The sequence below is a fragment of the Pelophylax lessonae genome, assembly GCF_965119305.1.
Source record: "Pelophylax lessonae genome assembly, chromosome: 7".
NCBI classification, from domain to species: Eukaryota; Metazoa; Chordata; class Amphibia; order Anura; family Ranidae; genus Pelophylax; species Pelophylax lessonae.
The window spans coordinates 277,526,928-277,547,693 of NC_138774.1; the positions used below are offsets into that span (position 1 = coordinate 277,526,928).

A 20,766-nucleotide genomic window follows, 5' to 3' on the forward strand; every position below is an offset into this window, starting at 1 on the left:
GGGTAAATCTCCCTAGTGAGGACACACACAATAAAAACCCTTCCACATCCTATTCCAAACTAAACAAAAAATAAATCTTTTGGCTTTACATACACTTAGAATGCCACAAAGGGACATTCTTATGTTTTGGAGTAATATTTTTTGGAAGTTATAAGCTTCCATTAGGTTTGGAAGCTTATAAATTGATGTTTTACGTTATTTCAATAATTATTTTTGCCTTTTATGCAGGCTATGCCTGTTATGTATGCAGATTACGATGGTAATGAAATGCGTCTGCTGACCCCCTGCTTTAATTCCGAGTTCTGATTGAAATATGTTCTAAAATATCTAACATTCGTTGTTACAGTTCCACCCACCATAGAGGATGATGAGAATGATATGGATTACCGAGTGGCGGAGGGACAACCTATTGTTCTTCGCTGCAGAGCTACAGGTGAGGATGGCATTAGGCCTTCAGTTCTCATTTATAGCGGCAACCTGGCACTAAACTGATTAGGGGGTTGGAGGACCTTACCTATGAAGAGCGGCTGCAATCGCTCGATTTATTTTCCCTGGAGAAAAGACGTCTGAGAGGGGACATGATAGCAATTTATAAATATCTTAATGGGGATCTCAGCTTAGAAGAAAAGCTGTTCATTCGCAGGAATTGCATGAGGACTCGAGGACATACAATGCGATTAGAGGAGAAGCGTTTTAACCTCAGGCAACGTGGGGGGTTCTTTACTGTTAGGGCTACAAGATTGTGGAATTGTCTACCACAAGAGGTGGTTTCTGCGGGTAGTATGGTGACTTTCAAAAGACTCTTAGACTTACATCTCAAGGATCAGGAGATTGAGGGCTATGTTAGATGATTACAGTCACACACAACTACACAGGTTGAACTGGATGGACTATTGTCTTTATTCAACCTCACCTACTATGTAACTATGTAACTATGTTGTATATGGCCTGTTGGCATAAATACCAACCCTCATATTGCTCACATACTTTTCAGTACCATTATATACTATTTAAATTATTTTGGTAGTCCAATTGCATCTATGAAAAAAAAAAAGGATGGGCATTTTTCAAATACATGGTCTTATCTGGTGAGGAAAAATAAAACCTTTTGATAGATTGCTGTCACTAGAACCTCTATGTTGGTTATCTCATCATTTTTTCTAAGGCTCAGTTCACACAAATGCATTTTTTGCAGGACATTATTTTTAACATGGGTTCCTATGGAACACGTTCACATCAATGCATTTTTGTGCCTCTGCCTTTTTGGAAAGGGTCAGGGAATTTTTTTTAAACGCAAAACCCTGCTTTTTTTGCTTTTTTTGTTTCAATAGACTTCAATGGAGAAGCAGAAGAAAAGAATGTAAAGCATTTTTTGCTTGTTCTTGATGCATTTTTGACGCATTTTGCATTATTTAATCTGCCCAGCAACAAATTGGCCAAATAAAAAGAAAAAAAGAATCAAACACAAAATGCATCAAAAATGCATCACAAACATGTGTCCAAAAACACAGAAAGCATACCAAGAAGCACTGCTGAAAAGCAACATGCATAGGTGTGAATTGAGCCTTAGAGGAGATTTCTCCTGGAAGGACTTACATTCACCTACAAGTATTTACTGCTTTGTTCAATTACATTTTTAAGCATGTTCATTACATTGTTCATCAGTTGATTTTTGCATACTCTCGGAGAGGGGTCTCCAAACTGCGGCCCGAGGGCCAGATGTGGCCCTTTGCTAGTCTTTATCTGGCCCTTGGGGCACTATTCCTCCCACTGATATGAGGCACTATTCTTATAATTCTTCCACCGATACCAATGATGGGATACTATTCCCCCTACTAATAGGGTCACTGTTCCTTTCTCCTATTGACCACCAAACCTGAGGCCATATTTATTCTCATTGATGCCGAGCCCAGGACATTTACTGCCCCTGCGGGCCACAATCCGGCCCTCCTAAAGTCTGAAGGATAATAAACTGGCCCTTTGTTTAAAATATTTGGAGACCCCTCAATTATTTCCGTATTGCCTCTTTCGTTCTATTTAGTAGAAAAAATGAAAAAAAAATATATATATATATATATATATATATATATATACAGTAAAACCTTGGTTTGAGAGTAACTTGGTTTGAGAGCGCTTTGCAAGACAAGCAAATTTTTTAAATAAATTTTGACTTGATATACAAGCGATGTCTTGATATACAAGTAGCGTCATGTATAAAAAAGAAGAGAGGACCCTCTAAAGTGTAGCAATATGGTTACATTTAATGAAGGTTCAATATTTAGCAACTCACATGTCTGATGATTAAAACAGGCACATCTAAGTATACAGGCATCTGGGGTAAAGCTGTCCACATAGACCATCCTCTGCACAGCCATCTTCATCATCCCTTTCCCGCTGCACTCCAAGAGTGATTCAAAGCCTCACTTTCAGATCACTCTACTGCAGGCTATTCTTCCCGGTCAGGATTGCAGACTGACGGTGGTGAGAGTCGGTGGTTCAGAAGAGGCTCCTCTCATCTCTCTTATATTCTGTAGCTCTGCTAGATTTTGCTTCTAATCCCCTTGGGAAGGCTGCATATTGTAGATGGACATTTTATGGATACACAACCTATCACATTCCTTTAATCTTTGTATATAGACTATAAACCGAAGGACTTGTGGAACGAATCATTTGAGTTTCCATTATTTCTTATGGGGAAATTCGCTTTGATATAAGAGTGCTTTGGATTACAAGCATGTTTCCAGAACGAATTATGCTCGCAATCCAAGGTTTTACTGTATATTTATTTCTTTAGTATTTTACTGCTTTCATTATATTATTCTGAAAAAATCTATATTGCTTGGGCTTTCCCTATACTTTAAATTGTTTGAACCTATTATTATTATTTTTTTTTTTCTGCGCCTTTGACTTCCAATCTAAAGAAGAAGCTAAAGAAAGTTTACTCCACTTTCCTGGTTTTTGCTACTTTTTGACAGTTCCATTATTTTTTTACCATTTTTGTAAAGCAGCACTTCTCATTTACATCCTTTAGTTTTGGAACTTAAAAATAGTTGGGGAGGATGCTTGAGAGGTCATGTTAAACCATAGCACACTGTCCTCCTGAAGTTGCCTCTTGCAGTGATGTTCCAGTGTCTTGGCCTTGTGTTATTCTAGTAGAAGGTGACATGAAATCCTAGAGGTGACACATTACAGTGGAATCTTGTAAAATTAAAATATTGAGGCAAGGAAATAGGGATTTTTGTATTTATAAAGTTTATTGTTTACAGCCAGGTATGGGTAATACAAAAAGTCATTAATTAGGGTTTGGCATCATCACATAAGCAAATCAAACCCCCCCCCCCCTTTAAGTACCCTAGAAAAAAAAAAACCCTCACTGGCGTGCAACTTTTTCCATTTTTTTTTTTTTCCTTTTAGTAGGCAAAAGGTCTACCATTAGGACCAAAGTAAGAAAAGAAAGAGGGAAAAAGAAGAAAAGAAATAGTAATAAAATAGTAATAAAAATAAAAACAATAAAATAATATAATAAAAAAGGAAATAGGGATTTTAAGGGTACCGTCCTAGGACAGGGAAAATGAATCCAATAGGAAGTAGATAAAAAATGACATATTATTAAAGAAAGCACACAAGGATATCATACAATGTAGACATATAAATAGTAAAAACATATACGAAAGTGTGAGACAGTACTATACAACCTAGAGGGAGAATAATATTCCCATGTTCACTCCCTCAATGATGAGGTTGTAGATGCATAAAGCTCCCAATAAGTCCCGACATGTTTCGCAGAATACCTGCTTCTTCGGGGGAGTGGGACAATAAAACAACACAAACGGGTATTTAAACTATAAATACAAAACAAAAACTTTTTTTTTGAAAATTCTTAAGAAACAAAATCATATGTCAAAAATCAGCCTAGCAATAAGTAAAGTAAAGCAGTGGTATGGCAGCGGAGTTACCTCATATATAGGAAGCAAAACTCCAAAAGGGACGAAGAAACAACAAGGCAAAATGTCTCCCGGGCAAGCATGGAAGCCACGGTATAGGGAGAAGCTATCTTCAACAATAAAAGTTGGCATAAGTAAGTATAGGTGAAAGAATATGTCAAAAAGGGAAACGGGGCTATTCCGGTGCTAGACAACCCCACTCAGTGTAACACCATCAACAGAAATATGTAAAAACATTAATTTTATTTGTATCAAAAAGTAAAATTACAGTCCAACATATGAATATTCATATGTCATACACAACAATACAATGAAACATACACAAGTAAAAATGACCTCTTCCTCAAACAACCCAAGCCCATTGGGGTGATGGAGCAGGACTTGATTGGTTGGACATATATAACTCTATAGGCGAAAGAATATTGGATATTAGCTTATTATTAAACAACTCATGGACCTGCCTTCCAAAATGGAAGGCCAAGTGTATGCGTAATGCCTAGGGCAGGCAGTAGGAAGCAAAGAGAGGGTATGAATAGTGGAATCTTGATGGTTAGACTGTGGAGTTCATTGTTTGTTGGACTGCAAATTTTAGTTATTGCTCTCCTTTAGGTCACCCAGCTCCGCATATCACCTGGCTGCGGGATTCCAGTCCAGTACAAAGTGGAGATGGCATTCAGATATCCAACGATGGCACTGAGCTACACATTCAAGCTGCTAGTGTCTTCTCTGCTGGTCATTACACCTGCCTGGCCACCAACTCTGTTGCTGAGAGGAGCAAACATTTTGTGCTGACAGTGTTAGGTAAGACTATCATGTAGATGTCTGTCTACCTGGTAACAGTATGTGTTATGTCTTACTGCTTTTCTTTCTTGAGTTGACAGTTATCTTTTGTGTCTGCAGTGAGTCCCACTATTTCTGGCAACCTTGATGATGACACCAATGAGGACGTTATAGTTATTGTTAACAACCCTCTCTCGCTTATCTGTGAGGCCCTTGGATTTCCCATTCCTACTGTTACCTGGTTAAAAAATGGGGAACCCTTTAAAGATTCACCCAATGTGAAGACCATTCCAGGTAAAAAGCGGAAAACCTTTGAGTTTAGTTTTGAATAGAGTGGGGAAACCTTTGAGTTTAGTTTTGAATAGAGTGGGGAAACCTTTGAGTTTAGTTTTGAATAGAGTGGGGAAACCTTTGAGTTTAGTTTTGAATAGAGTGGGGAAACCTTTGAGTTTAGTTTTGAATAGAGTGGGGAAGACTAAGAACCCCTGCCAGCTTTTTATATACTTCTTTTTCTGTCTGGATCTCCACTGGGAAGATTCCCCTAACCTGACCTGGTAAAACAGTCCTCGGTTTAACCTCTCCTCCACCCTATTAAGAAATATCTACTGCTCAGCAGCCTCTTTCAGTGGAACAGGAGGTGAAGGAAATTTAATCTTCACCTACGCTGTCCAAAAAATTTTTTTTCTTTAAAGAGGACCTATGGTGCAACTCCAATATACGACCCTATCTTGTTTGTAACCCAGAGACTGCCTGTTGTTCTGGACATTTTATAGATAGGCAACTCCTATCATCATATTGATTAGTGGTTCCAAATTAATAACTACTGCAGTAGGGAACAGACACAAAAAGATACACTCTGCATCTTTCCAGAATAACCATTTTGTTTTATTTGATGCAATTGAAGGCTTTTAAACACATGATGACGTAGGTATCACATTATTATTACAATTGTACTTTTATGGTAACAAGGGGCGTAACATAGGCAGGCTAATTCTAATCAGGACTCGAAAGAATGCAAACATGTAATGCAAAAATTATTAGTGCGGAGTGCAGTGTGCAATACATACAAAATAAAATACAATACAGGACGTACAAATTTCCTTTACACTGTATAATTTTATAATGCAAGAGGATTTTTGGATTATCTAATTTATAGTTTCTCATACATTTAGTTACATTACAATATGCATTCCCATAAATTTAAGTAACAATTGATAAATAAAAAAAATTGGACAATGTCGGGTACCTAAGTTTGTTGTCTTACTGGGCACATGAGATTTTAAGGTTTGACCAGTTTGGTACCTACACTATATTGTCAAAAGTATTGGGAACACCTGCCTTTACATGCACATGAACTTTAATGGCATCCCATTCTTAGTCCGTAGGGATCAATATTGAGTTGGCCCACCCTTTGCAGCTATAGCAGCTTCAACTCTTCTGAAAAGGCTGTCCACAAGGTTTAGGAGTGTGTCTATGGGAATGTTTGACCAGTGTTCCAGAAGCACATTTGTTAGGTCGGGCATAACATATCCTCGTCGCCAAAAAGTGATAATTAAACGATATGATTTGTATTTTATTCCATTCTAGGAGGTCATGGGCTGCAGATCCTCAATGCTAGGCAAGAAGATGCTGGACAATACACCTGTATAGTGACCAATGAGATAGGAGAAGCCATAAGGAATTATGAAGTCAAAGTCTTTAGTAAGTAACCCTTAACATGATTCAGTACAACATATCTCATGTTATCTAATTTTGTCTCTTTTTGGTTCTTGAAATCCTTTTCATTTTCTCTGTTGCTAAACAGTTTGAAATGATTTAGAAAAAGGCTGAATGTGGAATTCAACACTAATGCGTTTTTTCATGCTTTTTGCATTTCATTTTTTTAACATGGGTGTAACGGAACTTCGACCCACACTGTACTTGTGGACTTCCTTCAGTATACGGCTTCCTCCCAGTCATGAACATAGATACCAGATTTTGCCATCCGCCCCCCCATACAAAGCTAGCCGACAACTTAGCTTGTACTGGAATCTCAGTTTATTGAACAGTCACACAGAATTTATATACAGCATGGACCTCCCCCTCCTGATCAGAATACCACACATAGGTCAGGGGTTGCATGATTACATTATCATATGCAGATGAAATTGTATACAGAAATAGAATTAACCTGAACTAATTATCTAGCCATCTGGACATAAACAATGTGAGATCATTAACATTTAACAATGTAACAAACAGACTGAACACAATCCACATCACATCTTAATTGATAGACAATAGGGAGAGCCTGCCAGTGACAGTCTGTCCGTCTCCTACATTGAAGTACATGGAATACACATCCAAAGCATTGCTTTGAGTATTTAGGAGTCACAGACTTCATGGCAACAGGCTATAGGTCTCACAGTGTAAAGTGGGATAAAATCTTAATATTTCTTGAGAGATATTGTTGATAAATATTACGCTCCAATTTGAAGTTATCCAAACCATATTCTCAGTGTCCATTAAGTATCTGTCTTTCACTCCCAGTGACGTTGAATACAGTCACAATGGGTTCCTATGGAACACGTTCACATCAATGCATTTTTGTGCCTCTGCTTTTTTAGAAAGGGTCGGGGACTTTTTCCCCCCGCAAAATACAGCGTTTTGCATGTGATAAAATAAGTCCTGCTTTTGACACAATTTTAATGTGTTCTTGATGCGATTTGCATTTTTAACCACTTACGGGACCACCCACCCTGTGTTTACGCTGGTACTTGGACATTAAATACCGGGGTTATGGCAGCAGATAGCTGCCAAAACCCTGCTATTTTTTTAAATGGCGGTCCGCTTTAACATAAGGGTTGTCCTGGCAGCGGATTTGCGATTGGACCACCCTTATGGGCGGGGGGAGAGGTGTCCCCCCTCCACTTCCCGGTCATTTTCCCCGCTTACTGGACCTGCCGGTAGCGCGGAAAACGGTCCGGTTTACTCTCCTCTCAAGCAGAAAGTCGAGTGAGGGCAAAATGCCCTTGGAGGACCGGAATGATATCATAGCAAAGGATTTTAAGAGCAGGCGCACGACCAACGTAGGTCTACGTAGTTTCGCGCAGGAGGGCCGTCCTGCCGCAGTAAATCGGCGGTGGGCGGTCTGGAAGCGGTTAACTATTTACTACAATGTCACGTAATTTAAGCAAAACTTTATTTATTATAAAAAAGATCTAACCTCCTTATCCGGGTTAATTTTACAAAGCGATTTGAGTAGTGGCTACTTTGCAAGCTCTGGGGCTTTTATGTTCATTTTCTAACAACTTTAAAGTTTATCTGTGTCCTTTTATTTATACAGTAAATGGTATCATTTGTGGGCAGTAAGTTTTGTTGAGTACTACTCAGGGTGACAAGAATTACAGAGATGCTAAAGGGGCTATAGTGTGGATTTAATTTATCCACAAGGCATGGGGTTTAACAGCCTTGTGTGGAAGGTTGGCAGGTGGTGCAGTGACAGAGCACATTTGCAGGGGATGTCAATAAACAGACAGAGCCTGGGTGTCATTACATTACATACATTAGGGACATACAGTGTCTTGGAAAAGTATTCATGCCCCCCCCCCCCCCTCCCGAGTCAATACTTGGCAAGTTTTTTTGGGGATGTCTCTACCAGCTTTGCACATTTAGGGAGTGACATTTTTGCCCATTCTTCTTTGCAAAACATCTCAAGCTCTGTCAGATTGGATGGAGAGCGTCTGTGAACAGCAATTTTCAAGTCTTGCCACAGATTCTCAATTGGATTTAGGTCTGGACTGTGACTGGGCCATTCTAACACATGACTAGGCTTTGATGTAAACCATTCTATTGTATCTCTGGCTGTATGTTTAGGGTCGTTGTCCTGCTTGAAGGTGAACCTCCACCCCAGTCTTAAGTCTTTTGCAGATTCTACCAGGTTTTCTTCTAAGATTGCCCTCCATCCATCTTCCCGTCAACTCTGACCAGCTTCCCCCCCCCCCCTCCACCCCAGTCTCAAGTCTTTTGCAGACTCGGGTTTTCTTCAAAGATTGCCCTGTATTTGGCTTTATCCATCTTTCCATCAACTCTGACTAGCTTCCCTGGATGTCTTTACCAGCTTTGCACATCTAGAGAGTAAAATTGTTGTTCATTCTGCTTTGCAAAATATCTCAAGCTCTGTCAGATTGGATGGAGAGCATCTGTGAACAACAATTTTCAAGTTTTGCCGCAGATTCTCAATTGGATTTTGATCTGGACTTTGGGCCATTCTAACACATTAATATGCTTTGATGTCAATTCCTATTTGGTATTGGAGCTATATCTTACAATCATATGTGTTTTATTTACACTAGAGGCCTTTTTTTTATGAAGAAGTTCACAAAGCCCCAAATGTGCCACAATCTGTAGTGGCCGAGATGATTTTCTCACTTAGAATCTGACTAGTGAAAAAGAATCCCAGATATAGAGAATGTCCATCAGTTGGTATATTTGTGTCATGTCTTAGTCCAGCAGCCAACCAAAATACTATATGAACTGTCATTCTCATCGTAACCCTTCTTCTTAGTTCCCCCACAGATCACAAAGGACAACTCTGAAGGTAATATTGGTGTAACAGAAGTAAAGACCAGAGTGAACAGTAGCCTAACCCTCCAATGTGAATCATGGGCTGTGCCAAAGCCAAGTCTCCACTGGTATAAGGATGGACAGGTAAGAAATGTATGGATTTACCACACCAATCAGGAATTTTAATGAGGAATACATTTCAAATCAAATGCCTACCCTTACTAATGTTTATCATTTCCATTATTGGGTCACATCCCTCTGTCATTATGTTTTAGATGAAAATAGCTCGTTGGCAAAAACCCATAAAAAGAGAACATTAGATATAATTATGACAAATTCCTTTCCTCTCATATTGAAGGGTTAGTCCTCCCAAAACTAACATTTCAGTTTTGGGTAGATGCTATAAAGTCAAACTCCAGACCAAATTTTTTTTGTTAGTTTGAATGGGGAAGGAAATGTTAGTGGGGACCAAGACAAAATTAACCACTTGCTGATTGGGCACATATACCCCCTTCCTGCCCAGGTAAATTTTGGTGCTGATGGGCACTGATAGACACTGGTAGGTGGCACTGATATGCAGCACTGATGATGAGGCATTACTAATGGGCACTGGTAGGTGGCACTGGTGGGCACTGGTTAGCAGCACTGGTGGGGACAGTATGGGACTGATGTCCCTCTTACAGAAGCCTATTAGCGTAAGGAAAAAAGAAAGTCGATGACCAACTTCTGTTTACATCACATGACCAGCTGTCATTGGCTGACAGCTGATCGTGTGGTAAAGGGCCAGGATCTGCCCTTTACTCCGATTTGTGATCAGCCAAATCCCAGAGACTCGACGATTATAGAGCATGTTCGAGTGAGCCTCAGGGGGCGCGCAAGAGCGGGAGGATGTCCAGGTACGTCCTCCCGGCATTTTAGGCCCGCGCTGTAGCCGTCTTTCGGCTATAGTTTGGGAGTAAGGTGGTAAATCACCTAAGAGAATTTCTAACTCTTCCTCACTCTAACCAAAAGACAAATTCTGCTAAATCAATTTTTTCTTTATGTCTAGAATTTCGGTCGATTCAATAGAATCAATCAAAGTTTTAACAGTGGGTGGCTTTTCTGCTTCAGTCAAGTCAACTACTGAATCGACTTTAGACAAAGGTCAGGTGGAAAATTGTTGTCATGAACAGTGCTTACAGCCAGATAGGTGCAGGCACTGTTTGGGTTTTCTTACAGCTGGTGCTAGTGGCTGTCAGAACACAATAGCATGTCAAGAGGGATTGGTTTATCCATGCCATTTGTATGGATAAAGGAATCTGCTTACCTTTTTTTTTACCTGATTTATTGATGAACAGTCCACAGGCTGAACAAAAGAGGTTTTTTTATATGACCATCTTTAGTCAGTAAGGTGGAAACCTATGGGCATATTTTATTACAAATTATACCTAGAAACAAAGTATTTTCAAAATAGTAGCACACAGTGATACAATTATAAGATCAAGCTAATATCTTTTACACATATATGTAAAACAGTGATTGAAATTATGGAAAATTGTTTCCATTACTTACTGTAAATTTCCTTTCCTGGATCCTCCTTATGTCAGCCTACTATGGGTCAGCTCCGTCCCTTCTGATCCCTCCAGGACAACCTCTTTACTAGCACATAAAGGGCAGCTGTCTGCCTGAGACAGTGTTCAAAATATCACACCTCACTACAAAATCGGGGAGGGGGGGAGGCGGGGGGGAAGTCCCTGGAAGTCCCCGGTTGACATGAGGAGGATCCAGGAAAGGAAAATAATAGAAATTTCTGAAAACAATTTTCCTTCTTCATGTACCTCCTCAAGTCAGCCTACTATGGGACATAACAAGCAATGACATAAACAAAAAAAGGGAGGACATAAACCTTAATAAATTCAACTCAAGACAACACCAAGACCCAAAACACCACAATGCTGCTAAATATTTTAATGGCCGACAACCGCCGATATACCAGTAGATCCTAACGATTTCACAGGCGGTAGGGAAACATTCACCCTTTAGTGATGTATAAAGTTGTTAGATGCGCTCCAACTTGCTGCTCTGCATACTACCTCCGCCGACACTTTAGCATATGCCGCCCATGAAGCTGTCATGCCCCTCATAGAATGCCTTCCAAGGGTGGTTGACTTCCAAGGGTGTTGGAAGATCTAAAGCTTTGTATGCAATTTGAATTGTCTTGACAATCCAGGAGGGACTGCCATGCCTTTTTTTGGCCCGCTGGGAAAGACAAACACTTGATCCTGTTGCCGAAATGCTTTGGTTCAGTCCAGGTAGGTCCACAAGGAACGAACCAGGTCCAGTCTTCTCCATTCATCTTTCGAGCCATCTTCAGGGAATGATGGAAGAACTGACTCCCAATTCACGTAAAACGATGTGGTCACTTTATCACGGAAACTCGGTACGGGCCTGAGCACCACTCTGTCTTGATAAATCAAACAATCGAACAATGTGGTTCCTTGGACAAAAATTTGCATAACTCAGATACTTCATGCCGAGGGAATTGCAGTCAAAAATATAGTTCTTAACGTCAAATGAAACAGAGAGCAGGAGGAGACAGGATCAAATGGAGGAGCTAATAAGGCCTTCAAAACCTGAGTCAAATCCCACTTTGGGAAAAAAGATTTCACAGCAGGCCTAATCTTTATTGCCGCCTTCAAAAAATGGACCACCAAAGATAAATAAGAGACCGAAGGAAACTCAGAATTCCAATTTCTTTTCTTTGATAAGCGTGCGAAGGCTTTCCAAACATGGTAAAAGGTACTATTGGTTGTCTTCTTTCGAGCCTTCAACAAGGTATCCAGTACTCAATCCAACAGATCTAAATGCCTTAAAGATCTCCTCTCAATCTTCATGCTGTTAATTTCAGTCTCCTGGGGTTGGGGTGATGCAGCCCATTCTGTAGTATGAGATCTGGACAAGGCGGTAGTGGGATTGGCTGACACAACTTCATCCTCCATGCCAACAGAAACCACACACTTTAGGGCCAGAAGGGTAACGCCACTATTGCCGACACTTTCTCCTGCCAGGTTTTTAAGAGGACTTTGAGGATTAACCGGAGCAGAGGAAACACATAAACTAGAGGAAAACTCCAAAATTTGGAGAAAGCATCCTGGCCCAGGTCTCGTGGATGCCAGGTTCAGGAGAAGTAGCGTGAGAGTTGGAAATTCTTCTCTGACGCCATCAAATCTATTATCTCGGGTGTTCCCAAGCTTTGAAAATCCTGTGTAAATATTTGGGATTGAGACCCTATTCTTTGTGATCTATGCAAACTGCTAAAACATTCTCGGACCCCGGCAGATAGGCTGCCGTCAAAGAACAAACCTTTCTTTCAACCCACAGGAAGATTTGACAAGCCACTCTGAGGAGCTGCAAGCTTCTGGTGCCCCCTTGGCGAGCCACATAAGCCACTGTTGTTCTGTTGTCTGAAAGAACTTTGACCGCTTGTCTCCGTAAAACAGGCTTTAATGCTAAGAGAGCTTGCCAAACGGCTTTCAATTCTAAGAGATTTGAACTCTGTTCAGGCCAACCTGTTCAAGAATGATGGAAAGTCCCTCTGGCACAAAGTGCTCCCCAGCCCAACAGACTGGCATCTGTTGTCACGACTACCGGTCCCGGGGATTCGAGTGGCACTCCCCGCAACAGATTGTGAGAACCCATCCACCATGCCAGGGAATGTATTATTGGTACTGGTATGAAGATCTTCTGCATCAAGGAGCAATGATCCCATTGGTAGAGGAAATTGTATTAAAACCTCCTTCTCTGCCATCTGGCCCAGGGCACAACAGAAATTGTTGAAGACAGAAGACCCAAGCACTCCCTCGCAAGCAGAAATGATTTGGACATCACTACTTTTGTTTTGTTCTGAATTTCCCAAATCTTCCTTTTGAGGAAGAAAAACATGGCCTCTGTGTATTGAATTGTATGCCTAGATACTCCAAAATCTTGGAGGGCTGCATCTGGCTCTTCCGATAATTGATCAACCATCCAAAGCGACTGAGTGTTGCAGGTCAGGGCCACATGTTCTTGAAGCTGAATTTTTGGGGGAGACAACAAGATGTCGTCCAAGTAGTAAAATATCTGAATGCCTTCTAGCCTCAACACTGCGATGACTACCACCAGAACCTTTGAAAAGGTCCTGGGAGCTGTGCAGAGCCCGAAGGGCAGACATTGAAACTTAAAATGCAAGGCTTCTATTGCAAAGTGAAGAAAACAATGGTGAATCATATCTACAGGTACATGTAGATAGGCATCCGCCAGATCGATTGAAGCCATCCAATCGCCTTTTTTTACTACTGAAATTGTCTCCAAATACTCCACTTTGAAAGGCGGGACCTTCATAAAGGAATTTAGGACCTTTAGGTCAAAAACAGGCCTGAAGCCCCCTGAAGACTTTACGACTAGGAGAAAGGAGGAATACACCCCCTGACCCCATTCTTCTCTCTAAACCAGCAGTTTGGCCTGTGCCATTAGCAACTCCTTTACATACACTTGCAAACATAGCTTCTTCTCTGGACAGAGTGGAACACGAGTTTGTACAAAGATGGCTTGCGGTGGTCTTCTTCCGAACTCCAAGCGATATCCCCTTTGAATAATGTCCAGGAGTCCTTTACCTCTTCCGCCCAGACCTACCTGAAAGGAGCCATTCTTGCTCCTACCTTGGAAGACTGGGTGGAGACACCTTCAAAAGGACTTGTCCACCGCTTTTGTAGACTGATTGGACTTGGTTTTGGCACCCTTGGGGAAGGAAGGACCAGTCCCTTTCCACTGTGTGAAGAATGGCCTACCCGGTCTGTATGCAGCAGCCTCTCTGAAACCGTCCTTGGGCCTCTTGGAAGAATGAAAGGGCTGGGGTGGTCTCCTTCTCTCTTGCAGGATTAAACCTGATTTGCCGCCCGAAACTCGCTGAATAGCTGACTGCTGACTCCAAAGTTTTGCCGAACAAGAGCTTCCCATCAAATGGGACCGAGCAAAGGCTGAGCTTAGAGGCATTATTGGCTGACCAATGTTTCAACCATAAGGCTCTGCAAGCCGTCACCAAATGAGCCATGAGTTTTGCGGTTATTCTGACTTGGTCTTCAGCTGCCTCCGCCAAAAAATCCACTGCTGTTTTATTGGACAGTAAAGGAGACGAATTTCCACCTTCCTCCCCTCCCCCTGAAGAACCGGCCTCAAGATCTGCTACCCAAACTCTAAGAGCCCCTACTACAGAGGTAAGAGCTATAGCCGGCCTGTAGGCCGCTCCTGCTACTGTGTAAATCCTCTTTAAATCTGTATCAATTCTCTGATCTATGGGATCTTTAAAGGAAAGCGAATCCGCCAGAGGCAGCGTAATATGACGAGCCAGCCTTTGTAAGGAAGCGTCCACTTTGGGACTAGATTCCCATAGTTCTGCATCTTTGAAATGAAAAGGTTATAACGTCGTGACTCTATTGTGAATGTTCAGTCTCTCATCTGACCTCGTCCACTCATCTTCCACGATTTCCTGAATTTCAAAAATGAGAAGGAACGAAGGAACAGATTTCTTCAAATCCGGATAATATTTGCGCTGAGCAGGATAACACAGACTTTCTTATCCTTCTATTCCTTTCTTTTCTTTTAAAAAAGACTGTCCAGAGCGAGGACGAAAAAAGAACACTGTCTCAGGCAGACAGCCGCCCCTTATGGGCTAGGAAAGAGGTTGTCCTGGAGGCGTCACAGGGGGCGGAGCTGACCCATAGTAGGCTGACATGAGGAGGTCCAGAAAAAACATATATTGCCTTCAAAATTAAGCGGCCACAGACACCAAATTATATTGGGTGCTTGGTTTGGGGATTGATCTAATTTGCATATTACCAGCCTTTCCAGCTTATGGCAGTGAGACATTATTATTACCAAATACTTATAAATCTAGTCGCTATTTGTGTGTTTCTGAAAATAGTAATTTCTAGGTGAACATTGTATATTTTTACAGCATTCATAATTTTCCTGTTTTTAAAAAATATTATTTGTGTTTTGTTGTTTTACTTACATATTTGCAGCTTCTAGAAAGTTCTGGCTCAGTGCAGATCTTTGGAGACGGGCATGTACTGCAGATCCAGCCTATCCGAGTGAGCAACTCAGGGCGCTACACCTGCGTTGCCACTAATGTTGCTGGAGAGGATGAAAGAGAATTCTATGTGAATGTTCAAGGTTTGTATCAGCCAGCCATCTATTCCTGTGTATTAACTTACAATGAAATTACATCTGTATTTGTTAGTCATGATTGTTCCTTGCTAAAGAACATTACTTTTTATCAAGTTGTTCTGGATAAAGTTCCACTTTAAGGAAAGACAAACACTCTACAATAATATTTTTGCTACCAAAATAGTGTGTGCTGTAAATTGCATTGCTCCTGTGTCTTCTTGCTGGAGGCTGCCATTTTGCTGAAGCCCAAAAGCCCCAGCTCTAAAGTAGGGCTCTTCCGGGTTCTGTCTGTGGAATGCACGCCAAGCTGCAGCGAACCCGGTAGAGCCCTACTATTACATAAAGCCTGTATTTCCTGATATGCGCCATTCGATTTTTAAAAAATGACTACACTATGAGAACTCTCTCTTTTTATTGACCTGGTGGAGATTCAAGCTGTTTATAGAAGCAGCAGGTTGGAGATATTAAAAGACAGAGAAAATCTGTGGCACCCCTACCACCAGATATAAGCGAGTTTGACCCCCCAGACTAAAAAGCTGAGGGCCCCTTGTTTCTGGTGAGTAAGGGTTCAAGAGGGGAGTGTGCCACGCTGTTTTAAAATTAGTTGGATTATTTTTATCTCTAAATAATTTTTCTGATTGGTTTAATAGTGAATGTTACATAGTAGTTGAGGTTGAATAAAGACATCCAATTCAACCGGCACAGGTGTGTGTGTGTGTGTGTGTGTGTGTGTGTCAGTGATGTGATCATTTCCCATAACCCTGAATGTTGTGATCTGTGAGATGCACGTCCAAGAGTCTTTCAAAAGTAGCCATACTCCCCGCAACTACCACCAATTGTGGAAGAGAGTTCCACATTCTCACCGCCCTTACAGTGAAGAACCCCTTACGCAGCTTAAGGTTAAACCGCCTCTATTCTAATCTCATTGTGTGGCCACGTGTCTTCTTGCACTCCTTGGGACTAAATAGTTTTCTACCTATGCTAGGATCGCCATTGAGGTATTTGTAAATCGCTATCATGTCCCCTCTCAGGCGTCTCCTCTCCAAGGAGAATAAATTAAGCGCTTGTAATCGGTCCTCATAATTAAGGTCCTCCAATCACACTATTAGTTTAGTTGCCCTTTTTTTGGACTCTTTCCAGTTCCAGCACATCCTTTCTGAGGATGTGCTGTAATTATTGGTAAATGTATAAAATATAGCGATTTGCAGATTAGCCACTAGAGGGGGAGTAGACTAGACACTGCAATTACTAAGCCTTCTCGCTTATCAGTTGAGCTGTCATTCACACAGGGAGTGCAATGATTTCAGTGAGTCTGCTGACCCTTTGTCATGCATTGTGAGAGGGAGTAGTAAAGCAAAAGCATTGTGTAGCATTGCAAAGCAGATGCTGTGTGTGTAATATTAACTTATGGCTGCCTCTATAGAAAGGGTTAGCAATGACACAGCCTCCATATTTTTTTTTTTTTTTTAAACTCTTTATTTAACAATTTTCAAAATTTACATGGGCACAGCCACATCATAACCACATGTTACAGCATAGGATTCATACCAATGTATGAAAACCTTTGAGGGTCAGATGCATTAAGGAAAAGTGTAGACAGAGTTTCTAGGCCAGGGATCCTCAATCTACGGCCCTCTAGCTGTTGCAGAACTACACATCCCATGAGACATTGTAAAACTCTGACATTCACAGACATGACTAGGCATGATGGGAATTGTAGTTCTTGAAAAACTGGAGAGCCAGAGTTTTGAAGACCTCTGCTCTAGGCCTACCATCACAAAAAATGCTAACACCCTCAAGTGGGATGCTCACAACCCAATTCTTGCCATCAAAAAATATAACACATAACCAACGTGAAACAAAAAGGGGGGAGGAGAGAAAGAGGAAGGGGGAAAGAAGGATAGAAAGGAGATCCCGGTAACCTTGAACCTTAACCGCCACTGTCATGGTGCAAGACGGAGGCAATGTAAGAGATTTTTCTACGCGTCACTAACCAACAGAGACTCATATTTCAGAGCGCACGTGAACATAGTCCAGTGGAACCAAGTGCGCCTACATCATTCTTCTCTTCCATTTAGTGCTGCTGTTACGGTTTCCATAGGCTGGACCTCCATATTTCTAACCATGCAGGTTTCCTCTACAGTCAAAACTAGCACACCTTTGCTAACCTGTCTTATGCCACAGTGAATGATACCTGTTGTTGTTTGAGTACAAGTGAAACTAAGTATGTTTTAATGGAATTTTTTCTCTTGTTCCCTCTTAGTGCCCCCAATATTCCACAAACCTGGGAGCCCCAGCGCTGCTTTAGAGTTGGCATATCGAGAGGACGAAGAAGAGGAGGTGACTGAACACAGGGAGGTTGTTGCCTCCAATCCGATCTCCTTATACTGTGACACCAATGCCATCCCTCCGCCCACCCTGACCTGGTACAAGGATGGACGACCCATTACTTCTTCTGATGGAGTTCTGGTGCTGCTGGGTAAGCGAGTAGCCATTCTGGAGAGATTCCCTTTAAAGTGCAAGTAAAAAATTTTATTGGATAGAGTACCCCTGTCAATTTTTTAAATTGCTGGTTGTGTCACTGTAGGGTAGATTCATTATCTCCGTGTGACCTGGTTACCATTATCAGTGGGTCAGAAAGCATGGGAACATCCAAATGTTGTCACACATCCAAGAGCTGTCCAATGGGGGCATGTGCTCTGGTGACAAATGTCTACGAGGAGATTTACTTTATATTGGAGGTGTTTTTCCTCTTACTTCCTGTTGCGTCTGAGACAGGAAGTGACGATAATTCTCCCCTATGGGACACAGATGGCAAAAAAACGAACATAAACCATTCCTCTGTCCAAAATATATTAAACAGTTTTGGCTTTAAAGTAGAACTATAGGCAACATTTTTGTTTTCCTTTTGGATAGTGTAATAGAGGAATATAAGCCCTGTCAGTTTATTTTTTGCCATCTGCGTTCCATTGGGGAGATTTAACTATACTTCCTGTCCCATAGCCAAAACAGGAAGTGAGATAAAATCCCTGCAAATTACGGGAATTCCGTGGGGACGCCAAGGTCACCAGAACTAGTGTCCCCATTGGAAGATTTCCTGTCTATTACTTTTCTGGGGACAACCCAAATTTAGGGTTTTCTTTTACTTTCACTTTTGATGATAAAGGTAAACAGCAGTGGTGGCCCGTCCATTGGGGGGTGCAGGGGCGCTGCCCCCACCATCCATGCGTCCGCCCCCCTAATCTAGATGCAGGGCTCCAGACGCATGGACTCCAATGGGGATTTTTTTTTTTTGAAGCACGTGATTAGAGCCAGAGGCTCTAATAGGCTTCAAAAAGGGTGGGTTCGGGGTGCAGAGCACTGCGCCCTGAGCCCACCCAGTTGTATGACAATACAACTCTTATAGGCTTTAAAAAAGGGTGGGCTCGGGGCACAGAGCACTGCGCCCTGAGCCCACCCAGTTGTTTGACAATAGCGAATTAATATTCGCTATTATAACACTGATTTGCCTCCCAGCCAATCAGGAAGCAGGTAGTGAGACCCCTTTCCTGATTGGCTGAAAAGAGAAGCGATTTTACTGGCCATTGTCCAGGAAGAGGGATGAGACGTACGGCCGGAGGAGACTCACAGCCGCTTGGGGAAGGAGAAGGTAAGGATGCTTGCTGTCTGGCTGGGCAGCCAGCCGTCTGTCCCGAAAGGGGGTGGTAGATTTGATTGCCGACCACCGGGGGGGGGGATGTTGGTTTTATCCGCCCCCCCAAATTTTCATTCACCAGCCTCCACTGGTAAACAGGACAAACAGAGAGGGGGAATCTCCCTAATGGGGGCAGAGTTGGCCATAAAAGGTGTTCTAATCCCTCTCCACTCCAAAAACTAAAAAAAAGTCTTGCCCTTAGTTATACTTTAAGTATATGTATATTCATGATTCCATGTGCATATACCATTATGATTATTTGCAGCTTTGTAAATTGCATTCTTGTTCATTCATTCTGATTCTGACAGCAAAATTGATGCATTTGCTATATGTAGGTGCTTCTGTTTGCTTTGAATATAATGCTCCTAAACATATTCCATTCTGCTTTATTTCCATTTTAGAGGGCCGTGTCTTACAGATACCCATGTCCCGGGTGGAGCATGCTGGGAAATACACTTGCGAGGCTTCTAATGAAGCAGGGGAGGACAGACTGCATTATGACCTTGTTGTTCTCAGTAAGTCATTTTAGTAAATGAATGCTATAAAAAAAAAGTCTTGCTTGCCCATCTCCCTGCAAATAAATTAATAACTTAATTATATTATTATCTTTTATCTATATAGAATATTCCATAGTGCTGTACAATAGGGTAGACAGTAAACACATTCATCATATTCATATTCTGAAATGTAGCAAGGAACAAGGAAAAGTTGATTTATGATTCATACACATGATGAGATTATTTTTTTTTTTTTTTTTACTCAGAAAAAAACAAAAATATGTTTATTGAGCTTAATCATCAGGCATTACATTAGTACAGACATTTAGTATTCAATTCTTACAGAAATAATAACACTTGATTGCAAGGTAATTCCTCGACCTCTGTACAATCATTCAAGTATATCATAATTAGTGTATGCTTCTTGTAATGCCAAAGAAATTATGGTGAGATTATTAGACGAACGATCGTCTGTTTTTTTTGCATTCTAGTCTCATATCAAAAATAAAAAAGGTTACTAAAGTTAGGAAAATTCTCGTATGACAGAATAAAAATTCCGAAGTGATGTAATTAATTGTATTGTATTTTCGGACAACTGTACTGATTAAACGAAAATCATACGATCTGGTATCATACGAGTAAAATTTTTGTGCTTGTCCCATCGGATACATTTGCATAAATCTTTAAACATTCAAAGTTTGTTCTGGTCACCGATCCTCGTTCTGGTCGCCGATCCTCGGTTCTGGTCACCGATCGTCAGAAAGGATGTGCTGGAACTGGAAAGAGTCCAAAGAAGGGCAACTAAGCTAGTTAGGGGGTTGGAGGACCTAAATTTTGAGGAGCGTTTACAAGCGCTTGATTTATTCTCTCTAGGGAAGATACGCCTGAGAGGGGACATGATAGCGATATACAAATACCTCAACGGTGATCTCAACATAGAAAAAAAAATGATTCAGCCACAAGGATTGCATGAGGACACAAGGCCATACAATGCGATTAGAGGAGAAGCGGTTTAACCTCAGGCTACGCATGGGGGGTTTTTACAGTAAGGGCTATAAGATTGTGGAACTCTCTTCCATAAATGGTGGTAGCTGCTTTGAGTATGGATACTTTTAAAATACTC

The 20,766-nt window shown here is 41.3% G+C and overlaps 1 protein-coding gene across 1 annotated transcript in view; it reads left to right on the top strand.

Annotated features, from left to right (window-relative positions):
- HMCN2 (hemicentin 2) overlaps positions 1-20,766 on the top strand; it is a 377,259-nt gene that overhangs the window by 271,771 nt on the left and 84,722 nt on the right. The window contains exons 48-55 of the mRNA XM_082263033.1: positions 347-433; positions 4,554-4,745; positions 4,845-5,018; positions 6,312-6,425; positions 9,271-9,413; positions 15,308-15,458; positions 17,716-17,931; positions 19,548-19,661. Coding sequence (XP_082119159.1) covers positions 347-433; positions 4,554-4,745; positions 4,845-5,018; positions 6,312-6,425; positions 9,271-9,413; positions 15,308-15,458; positions 17,716-17,931; positions 19,548-19,661 — 1,191 coding nt within the window. The remainder of the gene's footprint in view (positions 1-346; positions 434-4,553; positions 4,746-4,844; positions 5,019-6,311; positions 6,426-9,270; positions 9,414-15,307; positions 15,459-17,715; positions 17,932-19,547; positions 19,662-20,766) is intronic.